Source organism: Ailuropoda melanoleuca, chromosome 2 (genome assembly GCF_002007445.2).
Source record: "Ailuropoda melanoleuca isolate Jingjing chromosome 2, ASM200744v2, whole genome shotgun sequence".
Lineage (NCBI taxonomy): Eukaryota > Metazoa > Chordata > Mammalia > Carnivora > Ursidae > Ailuropoda > Ailuropoda melanoleuca.
Genome location: NC_048219.1, coordinates 142,974,780 through 142,992,897, shown reverse-complemented (window position 1 = coordinate 142,992,897; position 18,118 = coordinate 142,974,780). Strand labels below are relative to the sequence as shown.

At 38.8% G+C, this 18,118-nt stretch overlaps 1 protein-coding gene and 1 pseudogene across 4 annotated transcripts in view; both read left to right on the top strand.

Moving 5' to 3' along the window:
- The window catches only part of CHN1 (chimerin 1), a 192,626-nt gene that overhangs the window by 140,082 nt on the left and 34,426 nt on the right, over nucleotides 1–18,118 (top strand). For 3 of the 4 annotated variants that reach the window (XM_011226216.3, XM_034654760.1, XM_019800700.2), the window contains one exon: nucleotides 5,756–5,833. The exons of the other annotated variant lie outside the window; for it this stretch is intronic. In XM_011226216.3, coding sequence (XP_011224518.1) covers nucleotides 5,756–5,833 — 78 coding nt within the window. The remainder of the gene's footprint in view (nucleotides 1–5,755; nucleotides 5,834–18,118) is intronic. 4 annotated transcript variants of the gene reach the window in all.
- Nucleotides 12,808–15,755, top strand: LOC100473884 (annotated as a pseudogene).

Genomic DNA, 18,118 nt, shown 5'->3' with positions numbered 1-18,118 from the left:
ACTTTTAATCAATTATACACGTAAGGAAACAAAGACTGAAAGAAATTAGTAACTTGACCAGGACATGCCACAGCCAGTAGATGACAGGGTTAAGATCAGCACTTTGGCTGGCTCCACAACCCCTGATCCTATCATACTAGGTGAAAATGAGAGACTAGTTTTGCATGAATTCAGAGTAGAGAGGTCAGTGGTGGAAATTTATTTGAAAAGCAGCAAATGTGTTCCCTTCCGGGGTCAGCTGTTTCCCCTTCTGTTTCCTATTTGTCACACAACTGCCTTCTGCTACACACATACCATTTTTGTAGTCCACTTCTCTATATAATAGATGGTATGCACAGAGGTAGAAACCGAGAGGGTTGTAGAATCTGCCTGTTTTCCATTTGTTTTTTCAGGCTCGTCACCCTCTTTTAGATGAATGTACAAAAGTGCTATCAGTATCAAGGATGGCTAGAGTTAGGTCTAGGGCAGGCCAAAGAGTTGCAGTCAAAATGAAAAACTAAATACTGCTGGTGTTTCCAGCAAGAATGACCTTGTGGGAGATGTGCTCTGTCAGTTTAGATCCCCACCCATTAAGCCAGTTTCTTTTATAGAACCAGAAGGTGAGGGGGCTATATCCCTAACACCTTGGGTTTATCTCCTACTGTCATTATAAGGTAGGAGAAAGAGTTTCCAGACTTGAGAGACAAAACACAGGCATTCAGATCACAAACTTTTTACTTCCTGACTGTGACCTTGAGCAAGTTACTCTGTGAGCATTTCTTCATCTACAGAATGTTCATTATACAACACACTCCCAGGATTGGTGTGACCGATAAATAGGACAATATGAAATATGAAACATTGCTCTGACTTCTTAGCAAATGCTAGTACTCTTTCCTTTTACACTTTCTGCCCTCCCATTGCTGCTCCCTCAGCTAATAGCATGTCATCATATGCCTTTTAAAAGATAGGATTAGAACTAGAATTTGGGAGATTTGGTAAAGACCATAATCCAAAGGCAGGAGTTTCCAGGAATGTTTGTATGGTATAAACCGAAAGCAGATTAATCTACCAACTCCTTGAGGGCCAGAACCGATGTCTTATACTACACAGCATAACCTGCAGCTAATATTTGGTACCGCACCCCTGTAATACCATCACTTAGTGAGTGCTTACTACTAGGCCGTCTTTTCCTCTTTTATATGTCATCTCTTTTAAACTGCCCCGTTCATGTATGTAAATGAGGCAAGCAAGGCACCAACCAAATCTCCCAAGGTCAGGATTCAAACTTCAGTGTCTCTGATTTCAAATCCCATCTTTTTTTATTATAATAATTTATTATATACATGTATATATTATATGTTAAATATATACAATAAATTATAAATATATAATATATAATTATATATAATTGATAAATTATATATAATAAATTATAGTAATTATATACGTGTATATATTATGTGGTAATATAATATATACATGTATATACGTGTGTATATATATACGTGTGTATATTATATGTGTAATATATAATAAATTATAATTTAAAAAGGGATTTGAAATCAGAGACACTGAAGTTTGAATCCTGACCTTGGGAGATATGTATAAAATATATATAATAAATATATATGAATATATACATAAATATATATAAATATATAATATTAATGTATAAATATATAGAAATATATATTATATATAATAAATATAATAAATTATTAAATATATTGCCCCCTATTAAAAAATAGGTACCTTCATTTGGTCTTATTTTTTCAACCAGATACTTGATGGACCTTTATTTGTCTAAGCTACCGTGCTAAACTCAAGGTTTATACTAAGACATGTAAGATCCAGTCTATATAAACAGCTACACAGGAACTGTGGTATCAGGTGGAATGTGGTACATCTCATAAATAATGAACAAGAGAAGGGTGCAGAGGTTCACGGGTAGATAAAGTCACACCTAATTGGTACAGATCATCAAAGGCCCCACTGGAGGAGGGCGTGCCAGACGGAGCCTTGTAGGTTGCATTGTCTGTTGCATGTGCCCTGTGCTGAGCTTGAGATCTAGGGATGTTAGCTACGATTACTTTTTCTCACCATCCATTGTTATTCATTGCTTACTCTGTCTTACCATCTATTGATGCTCTTTGAAACTGAAAGGGAAAAATAACTAGAGAATCAGAGAGGAAAACAACTACCTTGGACTTCAAAATTTCCTCTCATTTTCGGATTTCGGTGGACATAGCATAATCTTTAAAAGACCAGCTCTTACCAGCACCAACTAGCTGTGCAGTTCAGGAAGTTAAACTCTGTAGGCTCTATTCTTTAAACTATGAAGTGAGGATAATATACACCTCTTAGGTATCTTTCTGTGGATTTCATGGTATTCTTTATGTAAAGTGCCTGGAACATGGATACTTAAGAATAAATGATAGCCATCATTAATAGAATCCTTAGCTATCTAAATATGGCCAGATAAATATAAGGATGAGTGGTATATATTTGTCCAGAACATCAGATCATTGATATTAGTTCTGAACTTTAGAATTACCAGTTCTTATGACTTGAGAGCTGGTGCAGCAAAATTAATGCAGAAGTTGCATTATTGCAAGTTACTGAAGACATCATGCGACCAAAAACCTCCTGGCCCTTTGAGAGTAGCGAAGAACTTCATCCTGCGCCATTGTTTTCTCTCTCCTCTTGCCCTAGATAGCTGCCCAAATTTGCAATGAATCCAGTATGTCTCGATTAGTTACCAAAATTATTTGGGAAGAAAAGTGACCATGCAGAGTCTATAATAAAGGACCTTGATCAGAAATGGGGGGGAGGGGCGCCTGGGTGGCACAGCAGTTGGGTGTCTGCCTTCAGCTCAGGGCGTGGTCCCGGCGTTATGGGATCGAGCCCCACATCAGGCTCCTCTGCTATGAGCCTGCTTCTTCCTCTCCCACTCCCTCTGCTTGTGTTCCCTCTCTCGCTGGCTGTCTCTATCTCTGTCAAATAAATAAATAAAATCTTTAAAAAAAAAATGGGGGGGGAGCTTTGAATTACATGGGTGATTGGTTTTCTTTAACATAGAGAAAAAATGTTAAATTTGCCTTTAGAATCTGTTTTTCTAGTGTCTACTGAGAACTGATAAACTTCACCTGCAGTTGTACATGACTAGAGTTGGTTGGTGTTTATATTTTTAGTCATCACATGACAAACTAGGTCTAAACTGAAAAGTAATTTAGGTGAGGTGAGGAAAGTTCTTTCCATTGTATTTTCTCTTAGAACAGGAGCATTTTTTTGGGGGGGGTCTCATTTAATCATAAGAGTATTAATTTGAGGGAATGAAGTAGCTATAGACGTAAATATTAACTTCTGCCTTTTATTAGAAAATTTTTCAAAAACTTTTTATTTTTTTTAAGTAATCTCTACACCCAGCATGGGGCTAAAACTCACAACCCTGAGAACGAGTTGCATGCTCTTCTTCCAACTGAACCAACCAGATGCCCTTGGAAATTTTTTTTAATTTTTTTATTTTTTTTTAAAGATTTTGTTTATTTATTTGACAGAGATAGAGACAGCCAGCGAGAGAGGGAACACAAGCAGGGGGAGTGGGAGAGGAAGAAGCAGGCTCATAGCAGAGGAGCCCGATGTGGGGCTCGATCCCACAACGCCAGGATCACGCCCTGAGCCGAAGGCAGACGCTTAACCGCTGTGCCACCCAGGCGCCCTGGAAATTTTTTTAAAAGAGTAAGATATTTTAAAAGAAGGGACTATATGCTCAAGTATAGAAAAAAAAATTGGGGGATGTTTAGAAAATCAGTCATCAATATTTCTAATATCTAGCATGGTTTAAGAACCATTTCATGTCCTAATTAAACTAGAATCTGCATTGGGCACATACCCCCTATAGATTATGAAATTGGAGATAAATTGTGCTCAGCAAATGGACTGAATTCATTTAAATATAGTTTTTGATTCTTTAAATACAGCGTAACAATTAGAATCATAATGGGTTAAATGTAATTACTATAAGATGAGGAAACAAATGGGAGATGTTTAGGGAGCCAATATGGGAAAACTTCAGCTTCGTATAGCAGCTTAGCAAAAAGTCTAGGCACTGCTCTTAAATGGAGCTGGATTTGTCTCTTACCCAGCACCCTTCCCACCTTTTTATATCAGAAAACAAAAATCCAGGAGTTCTGTAAGCACAGTTATACTACATCTCCAATCTGTGTGCATGAGAAATTATTCCCAGGGATAAAGAAGGGGGGGTAATCAGGAGGGGGAATGAAGCATGAGAGACTATGGACTCTGAGAAACAAACTGAGGACTTCAGAGGGGAGGGGGGTGGGGGAATGGGATAGACTGGTGATGGGTAGTAAGGAGGGCATGTATTGCATGGTGCACTGGGTGTTATACGCAACTAATGAATCATCAAACTTTACATCAGAAACCAGGGATGTACTGTACGGTGACTAACATAATAAAAACACATTAAAAAAAAAATTATTCCCAGCTGGCTCCCACGATGATCTGGCCTCAAGCTCTCTGAATTAAGAATGTTGAGACTAAAAATTAAAATAAAGACCAGATCCATTTACTTACAAATTCACAACAAAAATCCTTCTTATAGGGAGACAAAACTGACCACTGCAGGGTGTTAGCAGTGTTGTATGCACGCTCCTTGTTCTGTGTGAAAATAGTGTGCTATCTAGTTAAACGCCTTTTCTTTTTCATCAAAATACTTACCAGCTTTTGCTCTTCTTAAATAAAATTGGGTTTTTGTTAGCTAACCTCAGTCCATAATGCAGAAAGGATGGTATAGATTAGCCTTTCATAATTTACCAGGCAGTGATGGTAAATTCTTTTGAAACCTGGTGCCACATGTTAATCTTCCTTTGCTTTTAATAGGTAAAAGAAATATTCCATTTTGTAATAATGCATGACTCATTCATGGCTCATTGTCTTCCCACTGATTTTTTTTTCCTTGAGCCAGCAAGAAAATCTTACATGAGAGGAGGGAGGAAAAGAGAGTTGAGGAATACAATACTTAAATACTGTTGCTTGATTCTCATTGGTTATCTCCTTTCTTACGGTGACCAGTCTAATCCAGCCTTCCTTGTCAAATCCCTTCCCTCCCCACCCTCGCTGCTAGGGGCTCCACAGGGTGTCTGCTGCTAGAAGCTGACTGCAGGCAGTATGTAGGCATCTTTCATCCAGAATGGACAGTAATATATTGAATAGAAAAGGAAGCTTTTAGAAATGTATCATTTGTCAAAATTGCATGGCTTTTAAAAAGGGATAGAGAGATGCTGAATGTTTTGTATGTTAGCATCGACTCTTTATTTCTGTTCAGACTCTTAAGTTTTCAGAAGCTTAAATATAGAGCCCTTTAAAAAAAAAAAAGGAAGAAAGAAGAATTTTTCTGGTTAGTCGACCTCTTTTTAAGAAGTGCTTCATCACCCTCCTCCACCTCTCCGCGATGTTTCTCTGCAGCTCTCTGTAGATTCGGGTTCTGTGCCGGCTGGCAGAATGCTCGTTTGTTAGCCGAATAGAGTTCACCGACAGACAGATCAATATAGGTTTTATTTCTTTTCTGAATTCCAAAATGCCATCCAAAGAGTCTTGGTCGGGTAGGAAAACTAATAGAGCTGCAGTTCACAAATCAAAACCAGAGGGCCGTCAGCAAGATTTATTGATAGCAGCCTTGGGAATGAAACTGGGTTCTCAAAAGTCGTCTGTGACAATCTGGCAACCTCTGAAACTCTTTGCTTATTCGCAGTTGACATCACTTGTTAGAAGAGCAACTCTGAAAGAAAACGAGCAAATTCCAAAATATGAAAAGGTTCACAATTTCAAGGTAAGAGTATTTGTTTTTAACCTTTTCTTAGAAGAGAGAAAAATGCACATTGCTTGCAATATACACTGTTAAAGGAATCTCTTTTGATGTCTTTTTAAAACTACGATGACTGGACTAAAATGTTCTCGTTATTTAAGGAATGAAGATGTTTTAAGCATGATTTTATTTAAGGAATAGCTGACTAAAGCTAATAGAATCCAACTCCATTTTCTCTAATGCTGGTTTAGTCTTCTGCTTAATCAATGTACACCCAGTGGTAAAAGTCTGGACTGACATTTAAAAGGTCTCATTTAATAATGATTTTGGCATTATTTTTGTTTGTGATGCAAATATGTCTCACTGCCTTTGTAGGATTAGATCCTATCTCCGTTCCTTTCTGGTAAAAAGCTTTGCACATAAGAGGCGTGTGTTGTTGCATCTGGATTGAGCAGATGGTCTGCATTTCCCACAGTTTCTGTCTTTTCTCCTCTGTTAATGAATTGACCATGATGAAAGCAGGGTGGCTGCCCTGGGACTGTTACTGCCTATAGGAGCAGCCTGTCTTTACTTTTTGACTATTGCTTTCCGTGTGGGTATGAGTTTTTAATTATTGTGTTAATGTGTTTTACCAACTACACTTTAATCATCTTCTGTCAAGATGATGTGTGTGTTGATTCAAGTTGCCTGCATGCATGGCATGACCTATGGCCTTGAAGTTGGGTCCTTTGCAGCCTAACTGGGAACACACACAATGTGAGGCCGTGCATACACACACCCAGTTACACGTAGTGGCTGGGTGCACCGGCATTTCTACAGTCATTTCACAGGACTTACACAACTTTATGATCAACTTTTCTGTCTGTAGTTTAGATAAGATGTCATCAGTTTTAATGTTAGAGGGCATAAGGTTTCAAAAGATGATAAGCTGGAAACCCTGATCTTCCATTTATTCAACATTTATTCAGCAGATATATTCATTCAGAATATACTAGGCTCTGTAGTAGAAAATCTCACTTCTCATTTGCAGTTCATCCTGATTTTTAACTCTAGCATTTATTTTACTCAAACGCTAAATTCAAAGCCCCCAATATGCTCTACTTTTTTAGTGAGGAATAGATTCTTATGATCTGCAGATCATTTGAGAATAAAGGATGAATTCTAAACTGTTTGGACTGTATAAAGATTGCTAATATTGCAAGGTAAACCAAATAGCATTTTCTTCTCCCTCTTTAAACATATTGTTAAGGACCTTACCTTTCAACTAGCATCTTTGATTTTAAATGAAATTGAGACCATTCGGTATGTGCATCCAGTCTCAACCACCTCTTCCATTTATGAACCTAAACAGTACATGTACTAAGCCTCGGTTTCTTCTTGCATGACAAGTGGGTCTTACAGGATTTTTATCAAGAGAATGACGCCAAGTATAAAGTTATATGCATGCTCTGTTGAAAAAATAGCCATTGAGGTTTCTAAGCAGGAAACTGCATACTGTTTAAAAATGGCAGAGATTTGAAAATATATCTCCAAAGAGTCCCCTCCAGTGTGTTCAGCAGGCAGAGACTGACCTATTAAGGATGCCATTTTAGTGCTAAGTTCATTGATCAAAAGCAAATAGTAAGTCCGTTCAGGGATTTGCATAAACAAGCACATTCTCTCGCTTTTTTCGTTTGGCTTTTTTTTTTTTTCTTTTTTGGTTGTATCTTCCAGTAATTTCTCAATTTTAATTTAACACATAGCTTTAAGGAGAAATTTTTGAACAGCCAGAAAGTGCTGAGTCTGGGACCAGGTGTGTGACCCTTAGCTTGGTACCCAAACTGTTATTTGTGTTTTTACAAAAAAAGGGGGGGGCACATTAAAAAGAAGTCTGCTTCCTTCACTGGAGCTAAAATCAAGTGGGCTGTATTTTTTAAAACGTATTTATGCTCAGGGAAGAGCTCATAGTAGTTGAAGTTTCATTACATATTTTTTGTAGTTGCTAATAAGGTCAGAAGTCTCAGAATTTGACTCCTTCCATTGAAATTACTCTTCATTATTTAACAGTGTTTCTCTCGAGTGGCATTATAAAAAGAAAGGTGGGAGGGGAAGTCATACTTCCGAGAACATCCCCCCCCCCACAAAGAATTCAGACTCTATGGCAGGAGCACTAATCTCCCACATAAATGTTCACTTAGAAAGTCACTGCTTGTGAAATGTAAGTATATACAGTTCAGAGATTTATAGGGGGAAGAATTCTGAGCGTTTATATGATGATAATCGTTCATAGGGGCTTGCCCTTGACTATTTTCTGTGTTGGTAGAAGTGGATTCTGCTATCCACAAGCCCACTCTCCAAAGCCTCATTTCAATGTGGTTTTCTTTTTTGCTTCTTGAACTGCCTTGTTATGTAACATTGCTCTGTGGCGTTGAATAGCTGCCAAATCTCATTTCAGAGGGTAAAGCCAAGAATGCCTTATACCTTTGGTGAAAGCATTCACCAAGCTGAGATCCAAAAAATATCAACTAGGCCTAACTCCGGACAGGTGTTTTGGGTTTTTGAGGTTTTTTTTTAAATAGAAAAAATGAGACAAAACAGGAAGGCTTCCCATTTACTGTTATGTAACATGGCCTTTTTAATTTTTTCTATTGTTATTTATAAGGATTTGATAAAGAATCTATCAATCATAAGAAGCATAGTTGTCTCTCTTAGGGAGAGCATCATTTTAAAAGTAAATGTACCACATCCTTTAAAACTGATTATAATTTGTCAACATAACAGAGTGAAAATAATTTTAACTCTTTCCTGGATCAGACTCTTGTTTAAAGAACTGCCCCTGTCCTAACACAACAGAGAGAGTACAAGTGTTAATTTCTTGAGCAAACTTAAAAACAAAAACTAAACCAAAACACCTCTGACATTAAGACAGAGGCACTCCAGCAACAGTGATTATATCCTTACATCGTACATCTGCGGTTCTCTGGATGGAATGATAACTGAGACCCAGCACTGGCCCTCAGGAGCTTGCTTATCATTTATATGACCTTGGGCAGACTGCTTGATCTTTAAACAGTGGGTCTGCATTAGAAGAACTGAGTTCCTCGCAGGTGTTAGGTACTTGGTAACTACTATTTTCCTTATTACGAATTACCCCCTAGGTGCTATTTTTTCTGGATCCATACCAAGACTTTTTCTTGTCCAGGTACAGAAGTCCTGATGTAGTTGAGAACCCTGGCGTGAGTGCGGGGCTGAAGAAAGCTCTTGCTTCTTTCTTAGCTCCCAGGCAGAGTTCGAGGTTATGTAAGAGCAGCTGGATTTTCATGCACCACAGAGTAGAGCGAAATCCTCTGTATGTCTCTTACTCCTTCCAGATTTAACTATTTGGTGTTTCATTTGGTACAATTTAGATAGCTCTATAAAATAATCAAGATTCCCTATAATGAAAACAACCACAGAAACCTGGCTACTTATGCAAATTAATTGAAAGAAAAGAACATTAAGCATCACAGTGAGAGGGTACTTTTAAATATGACTTTAGGGGCGCCTGGGTGGCACAGCGGTTAAGCGTCTGCCTTCGGCTCAGGGCGTGATCCCGGCATTATGGGATCGAGCCCCACATCAGGCTCCTCTGCTATGAGCCTGCTTCTTCCTCTCCCACTCCCCCTCCCCTGCTTGTGTTCCTCTCTCCCTGGCTGTCTCTATCTCTGTCAAATAAATAAAATCTTAAAAAAAAAAAAAAAAGACTTTAGTCCTTTTTATTTTTAAGGTAGTCCTGAAGTGCCAGCTGGTTCATGTTAGAATCTCAGATACTTGCATTCTGCATATAAATGAACGAGGTGACATATTATAATAGATTTAATGTTGCTAAGATAACATGCAAGCAATGAGTCCTGAAATGTGAATTGGTACTGTAATTAAATAAGACTATAACATGAACCTTATAATATTTACTAAAATTACTGATTCAAGACCTACTGGGTTTAAAGTGATAATAGTGAACCTGTCAATCCTGGCAGACCTGACATGCTGCTGTTCGATTAATGGAAGGATAGAAATGGCCAGTTCTCCTGCTGAAATTGGTTTTCCTTTCCTCCAAAGGATACAGACAGATCCAAGACCTGTGGTCCTCTTTTGTTCCCATTTGAGAATAAACACAAAATGAACCAGCAAATAAAAATTAGAGTTCATATGAAATGTAGAGTTAAAGTACATGGTCTATAAGCTCTTTTGCGGCTCTGAAATTCTCTTGGGGCTGGCTGGCTGAGTCAGTGGAGAGTGCGACTCTTGATCTCGGGATTTTGAGTTCGAACTCTGAGAAACATTAGATTTGGTAAGATAATTACTGTTTTCCACTATTAAGACTTTATTAAGGCCCATATGAGGACAAGATATTAATGTTTATTTTTAAAAATAATTAAAATAACCTAAATATGAAGGAATATTTTTTGAAAACTACTTATATTAACAGAGAGCTACCATATTCACCGACTGGGCTACCTGTGTAGTCTCCCCACCAACTATCACAACACCACCATCCCCCACTGCTTTACTCATCTCCACTCTTCCTTCCCCTGTTCCTATATTTAGTAAAATGCAAATGTTCAAGAAACATCTGCTGAATGACTAAATGAGCATACAATATGACAGGAGGGACCTTTCTTTGTGGTGGTGTTTGGTGATTGTTGTTATTTTGAAACCACTTCTCCTGTAGCAGGAAATTTCAACATAAAAATAGGTTCTTCTAATGATTTTAAGACACATACTGTTAGTTTTTAAATCAAATTCATGTGAGTTAAGTGCAGTGAAACTCAACAATATCATGTTGTCTTATATTTGACTAGAGAATCTGTGTTCACATTTTAAGTGCTCAGAAATTTGAATATTGTTTTGAATTAATAGCATTATAAAAGAAGTTAAATGCAATATGACTAATGGAAAAGGCAACCTAGAATGTCTCATCATTAAACATTATTGCTTTTCCCATGGGTATGAACATGGAGTGTCTCACAGACATTTTAAAGGAATAAATGTTTTCCTTCAATTAGAAGATTAAGTTGAATTATATATGTAATATTCTATTATATTCTAATATATTCTATATATAGAGAGAAAATATATATTTATATGTGTCTGTGTATATAGACACAAAATTCCCAATTCTTAACGTGGGTCACTTGCAAGAGAAGATAAAAATAACGAAGCTCAGTGCAGAGCAGGGGTTTGTCTGTCCTTAGGGCAGTCATGGAGGGCAAGTAGGAGACTGGACAAGAGCATCTGTAAGATCCCTGTAGGCATTGTTTCTGGTGCTATTTGGTATAGCACTTATCAGATGCTACAGAAGCCAAAAATAATGAACACACGCCACTCTTTTTCTCTGTCCCTAATGGTGGTGAAGAGGACCACAAAAACTCATCATACATTTCTATCCAGGCCTCTACATTGCCTGTCAGCATCATGACCCTCTCAGCCCCATCTATCCTTTTCATGGTTTGTAATGTTGGCTGAGGAACTGGTTATGATGCCTCAAGTACAAAGAAGGTTACTGCCTGCCATTAATAATCCAAAAAGAAACATTTCACAAGCTTTGCACACACTTCTTTGTAACCATTTTCTGAGGTTAGAGAATTTAAAGTGTTATGGATTAGAAAAAGATTGCTAAAATGTGCATACTACCCAAAGTGATCTTCAGAGCTAATGCAGTGCCTATCGTAATCCCAAGGGCATTCTTTACAGAAATAGAAAAAGCAATCCTAAGATTCACATGGAACCACAAAAGACCAAAGCAGTCTTCAGCAAGAAGAACACAGCTGGAGGCATCTGTACTTTGATTTCAAAATATATTACAAAGATACAGTAATCAAAACAGGATAGGACTGGCATAAAAACAGACATATAGACTAATGAAACAAATAGAAAGCCCAGAAAATAAATCCTTTTGTCAACTGATCTTCAGCAAGGGTGCCAAGTACACTAAATAAGGACAGGATAGTTTCTTCAATAAATGTTGGGAAAACTGAGTATCTATATGTCCCCCCCCAAAAAAAGAAGAAATTGGTCCCTTATTTCACACCATACACAACAATCAACTCAAAATGGATTAAAGACCTGAAAACATAAAACTAACTAGTAGAAAACATTGGTGTGGACAGTGATTTTTCAGATAGGACACAAAAGCACAGGCAACCAAAACAAAAACAGACAAGTGGGATTGCATCAAACTAAAAAGCTTCTGCACACAGCAAAGGAAATAATTGATGGAATGAAAATGCAACCTATGGAATGGGAGAAAATATTTACAAACCATGTATCTGTTAAGGGGTTAGTATCCAAAATATGTAAGGAGCTCATACAACTCAATAGCGAAAAGCAACCTGATTTAAAAACAGGTAGAGGACCTGAGAATAGTCGTTTCTCAAAAGATACACAAATGACCAATAGGTCTGTGGAAAGCTGTTCAACATCATGAATCATCAGGGATGCAAATCAAAACCACGACAACATGTCACCTCACACCTGTTAGAACGGCTATTATAAACAAGGCAAAAGATGGCCAGTGTTGGTGAGGATGTGGAGAAAGAGGAACCCCTGTACATTGTTGCTGTGAATACAAATTGATATAGCCATTATGAAACACGGTATGGAGGTTCCCCCAAAAGTTAAAAATAAAACTACCTTATATCTAGCAATAGGTTGCCTTTCCACTCTGCTGATTGTTTCCTTTGCTGTGCAGATTTAACATTAAATGTAGTCCCAATTGTCTATTTTTTGCTTATACTCTTTTAGAAGTTTGTCTTTCTCACTAGGAGACTGTCAGTAGAACTTAAGTGTACTGTTTATGTAATTAAGAAGCAAATAAAAAAAGAACCTCAGGCCAGCCTTGAAATTAAAATATACGGTTGTCACTTTTTTTTTGAGAGAGAGAAAGAGTGTGCATGCACACAAGTCGGGGGAGGGGCAGAGAGAGAGCGAATTCCAAGCAGGCTCCCTGCTCAGCACAGAGCCCAACATGGGCCTCCATCCATCATCCATCCATCTCATGAGCCTGAGATCACGACCTGAGCTGAAATCAAGAGTCAGACACCCAACTGACTGAGTCACTCAGGCACCCCTAGGGTTGTCACTTTTAAACATCGGGCTGTCTTACTAGAACCAATTCTGATTTTTATTCCCAACCAATACCCTAACGTGAGACCTTCTGACAAACAACTACGTCTAACATTGTATTGATTATTTCTAACATTTATAACCATCCTACTGATAGGTTTTAGAAAATTTGAGTAGAATCAGACAAAAAACAAGTTTTGGTGAGGACATGGAGAAAAAGGAAAGCCCGTGCACTGTTGGTGGGAATGTAAATTGGTGCAACCACTTTGGAAAACACTATGGAGTTTCCTCAAAAGATTAAAAACAGAACTACCATACTATACAGTATTTCCACTTCTAGATACTTATGCAAAGAAAACAAAAACACTAATTCAGAAAGACAAATTCATCCCGATGTTCCTTGCAGCATTATTTACAATAGCAAAGATATGGAAGCAACTTAAATAACTATCAAAAGATAAATGGCTAAAGAAGATGTGGGGTGGGGGGTGTGTGTGTGTGTGTGTGTGTAAAATAGAATATTAGCCATAAAAAATGAAATCTTGCCATTGGCAACATGGGTGAACCTAGATGGTGTTAAGCTAAGTCAGTCAGAGAGAGAAACACATACTATATGATTTCATTATATGTGGAATTTAAAATCAAAACAGCTCTTTTCCATGGCACCTCGGAGGTAGTAGGCTGCTTTAGGATGAAGCTGAACATCTCTTTCCCAGTTGCTGGCTGCTAGAAACTCACTGAAGTGGATGGCGAACACAAACTCCGTACCTTGTATGAGAAGTGTGTGGCCACAGAAATCACACGCATGCTCTGGGTGAACAGAGGAAGGATTATACGGTCCGAGTCAGTGGTGGCAGTGACAAACAAGGCTTCCCGTGAAGCAGGGTGTCTCGATCCATGGCCGTGCCCCCCTGCGGCTGAGGAAGGGCCATTCCTGCTACAAACTGAGGAGGACTGGAGAAAGAAAGTGTAGGTCTGTTTGGGGTTGCATTGTGGACGCCAATCTCAGTGTTCTCTACTTGGTCATTGTTTAAAAAAGAGAGAGAGAGAGAGAAAAGGATATTCCTGGACTCACTGATACTACTGTGCCTGGTGGCCTGGGGTCTAAAAGAGCTAGCAGATTCCACAAACTTTTCAGTCTCTCTAAAGAAGATGATGTCCCCCAGTATGTTGTGCAAAAGACCCTAAACAAAGAAGGTAAGAAAATTAGAACCAGAGCACCCGTCATTCCGTGTCTTGTTACTCCATGTATCCTGCCACACAAATGTCGGCATGTTGCTCTGAAGAAACAGTGCACTAAGAAAAATAAGGAAGAGGCTGCAGAACATGCTGAACTATTGGCCAAGAGAATGGAGGAGGCCAAAGAAAAACCCCAGGAACAGATTGCTAAGAGACAGAGGCTGTCCTGAGGTGGAAACCTCTAGGTCTGAGGCCAGTCAACAATGAGATTTTCTAAAAGTAACAAGATCAGACAAAAAATAAATGAAAAATAAAGCAAATGAACAAATGGAACAGAAGCAAACCCGTAGATCATAGAGAACTGATGATGGCTACAGGGCAGAGCAGTGACGGGGATGAACCAAATAGGTAAAGGCAGCTAAGAGGTACAGTCTTCCAGTTACAAAGTAAATAAGACATGGGGTTGAACTGTGCAACACAGGAAATCTAGCCAACGGTATTGTCACAATTTTGTATAGTGGCAGATGGTAACTAGACTTTACCTGGTGACCATGTTGTAATATATACAAATATCGAATCACTATGTTGCTCACTTAAAACTAATACAACATTGTATGTCAGTTATTCTTCAATTTAAAAATAATTGGCATCTCCAGTATTTATCTCAAAGGAGAGAATCAGCCTGACATGTGACTCTCATTGCAATAACAAGCTAAGGTTATAAACCCATAGGAAAAACACAAAATGATAGTAAGTCACCTCTACCATAGTTCTTTTCTCTTAATACGTTGTGTGTCCGCATAATAATCTAACCTTCAAGGATGAGTTTTTTCACATTTGGGACTCACTGGTATGTTAAAGGCAACTTTTTGTAATCACTTGTATCATATACCTTCTCACCTTCCAGATTTAACTGAGGATTGAGTCTTCATTGTATTCTGCTTATTTTGTAATCTAATAGGATATCTATGTAATATTTTAGGTCTCTAATTTTTAAAACTTGTTTAATTGACAAATTATACTGTCCTGCTTCATCTTCTGTGTGACCCACTATGTCAACATTCCTTAGAAGAAAGTCTTCCATAGGAGTGAAGTTTCCCATGGCTTTAATAAATAGTGAAAGCATGTGACTGAAGAATCCGTACATGTCATAACATCTTGCCCAGTTACTGTCTGTGCTGCCAAGTTCCCTATAGCTCAGTACACTTACTGTCATCATTAGGCAGCATTCGTTATTCTTATGTAATAGTACGTAATACAAAAATATAATTGGCTTCATCAAAGAGCCCAAGGGACAGAGAGAAGAGATGCATGCATACGTGAAATACAGGTCTAGGAAAGAATTTTTTTAAATGAGGAGAATACGAAAATATTGATTTTTCTTTCTTGAATATTTTATCAAGTACTGCTGGTTTCTGAGAAACCACTACAAATTATTTTTCTAATAAGCATCATACCAGTAGTGTTTTTGTTTCAGGTTTCTTAACCCCTCTTCTTAAATTATCTGAAGATTCTTCTGGTTGCAAAATAGGAAAGCTAGAAAGGAAAGGGGGAATAGCCCAGTGATGTTACACCGCTAAGGAACATCATCAGCTGCTCATTTAAAAATTATTTTGGGGGGACGCCTGGGTGGCTCAGTCAGTTAAGCCTCTGCCTTTGGCTCAGTTCATGATCCCAGCGTCCTGGGATCAAGTCCCACATCGGGCTCCTTGCTCAGTGGGGAGCATGCTTCTCCCTCTGCCTGCTTTGCCTGCTGCTCCCCCTGCTTGTGCTCTCTCCTGACAAACAAAATCTTTTTTTTAAATTTTTTTTTAAAGAGTTTATTTATTTATTCGACAGAGAGAGACAGCCAGCGAGAGAGGGAACACAAGCAGGGGGAGTGGAAGAGGAAGAAGCAGGCTCATAGCGGAGGAGCCTGATGTGGGGCTCGATCCCATAACGCTGGGATCACGCCCTGAGCCGAAGGCAGACGCCCAACCGCTGTGCCACCCAGGCGCCCCCTGACAAACAAAATCTTAAAAATATATATATTTTTATATCCTTTGGGGGAGCAAAAATAGAGCTCAGTGCATTTCTTAAGTGTGATGCAGACATGAAAATTAAAAAAATATATTCACTTTTAGGTCATGGGTATCTGAGGACGCTTGTCATATTAGGTGTATCCTTCAGTCTACTGTATTAGAAATGATACGTTTTGGCTAGTTATGCAAATGTATTTGTCCAAATCAGGCCTAAAATATTACGTTCAGGGGCGCCTGGGTGGCACAGAGGTTAAGCGTCTGCCTTCGGCTCAGGGCGTGATCCCGGCATTATGGGATCGAGCCCCACATCAGGCTCCTCTGCTATGAGCCTGCTTCTTCCTCTCCCACTTCTCCTGCTTGTGTTCCCTCTCTTGCTGGCTGTCTCTATCTCTGTCGAATAAATAAAATATTATGTTCAACTCTCTTTTATAGAGCTCCCTTTGTTTGGAGCTCCAGCCCTTGTATGTGTCACACCCAGATCACTGCACGTGGCTCTGCCTAATAAGCTTGCATAGTGTATATGAAGAAAAGGTCCATCTCTAGGAAGCACGCAATTTTGTTTTGATGGTTGCTAATATAGTTCGTTACTCCACAGTTGATGGCATTGCTTCAGTGTGTCTTTTAAAAATCTATTTGGAACCCATGATTGATATTTAAACCATTTGATGGAACAATTGAAGACTTTCCATTGCAAGTGTCAGAAAGCCCAACTCATGCTTGCTAAGGCAAAAAGGGAATTTAGTGGCTCACATAAGGAAAGTCGGCTAGTGGTTAGGTATCTTTGGCTAAGGGGCTTAGAATGGCACCAGAACCCTGTCTTCCAGCTCTGTCTTCACTTGCACCTTCCTCTGGTGACAAGATGGTCTACAGAGGCTCTAGCTCTAAATATTCTCTGATTCTAGTCTGAACAAAGAAGTATGGGCCTGGTGGGCATTTGCCCAATTATCTTATATGCCCATCTCTGAACCAGTAACTCAACTCCTAGGCAGGACAATGGAATGTGCCGATTGGCTTAGATCAAGGTCATATATTCTCTCCTGGAGCTGGGGATGGAGTCAATTCATACAATTCATATGGATTGAGAACTGGTACCCAAAGAGAAGACATGTATTCTGTGTAGCTAAAAATATAAGAAATGCCCACAGTAACATTAAATGACAAAATGATGTCACTAATTCCAAGAGCCTAGTATACAACCTACTGAATACAACAGTGTCAATGTGACACTTTGCTGGGAGAGACATGTTCATAGAGCATGATGACGAAAGAATCCTGAAGAAGTTCAGCCTCTATAAGGGACAATGAGAATTACTAAGTTAATTTTGCACATGTAGAAACTGAAGCCCAGAAGTCCCAGGTTCAAACTCACAAGAAAGATCAGTTTTAGAAATAATATAATCTGAACTTCCACTTTTACCCATGATGAAGGAATTAGATTTACCTTCCCATCTTTTTTTTTTTTAATATTTTATTTTTATTTATTTATTTGAAAGAGTGAGTAAGAGGGGAGAGGGTCAGAGGGAGAAGCAGACTCCCCACTGAGCCTGGAGCCCAGTGCAGGATGTCATCCCAGGACCTCGGGATCATGACCCGAGCCAAAGGCAGTCACTTAACCAACTGAGTCACCCAGGTGCCCTTACCTTCCCATCTTAAACAACTAACAAACCAGAAAAAAATATATAAAACCACACTCAGATAATGAACAGGTAGTACAGTACTATGATCCCTGAAAAAAAGAACACAATAAGAGAAGTCTTAAAATTGTTCTCATTTACTGCTTGGAGGCAATTACTTGGCCACAACACATGGAGGGACAATCTAAAGAGAACCCAGTGGTCTAGCTGAGTTGAGACATAGAGATTGAAGTTTGATGAGGCAAAGCAGCTAAAATTTGTGGGGCAGTGTCCCTGGGGGGACAGAGTTGTACACAGGACTCTGGGGATCTGCATAAAGGTCTTCTTGACTCTTAGCAAGTACTTATCTACATATGCATGAGAGGAGCCTATTTAAAAAAACAAACACACAC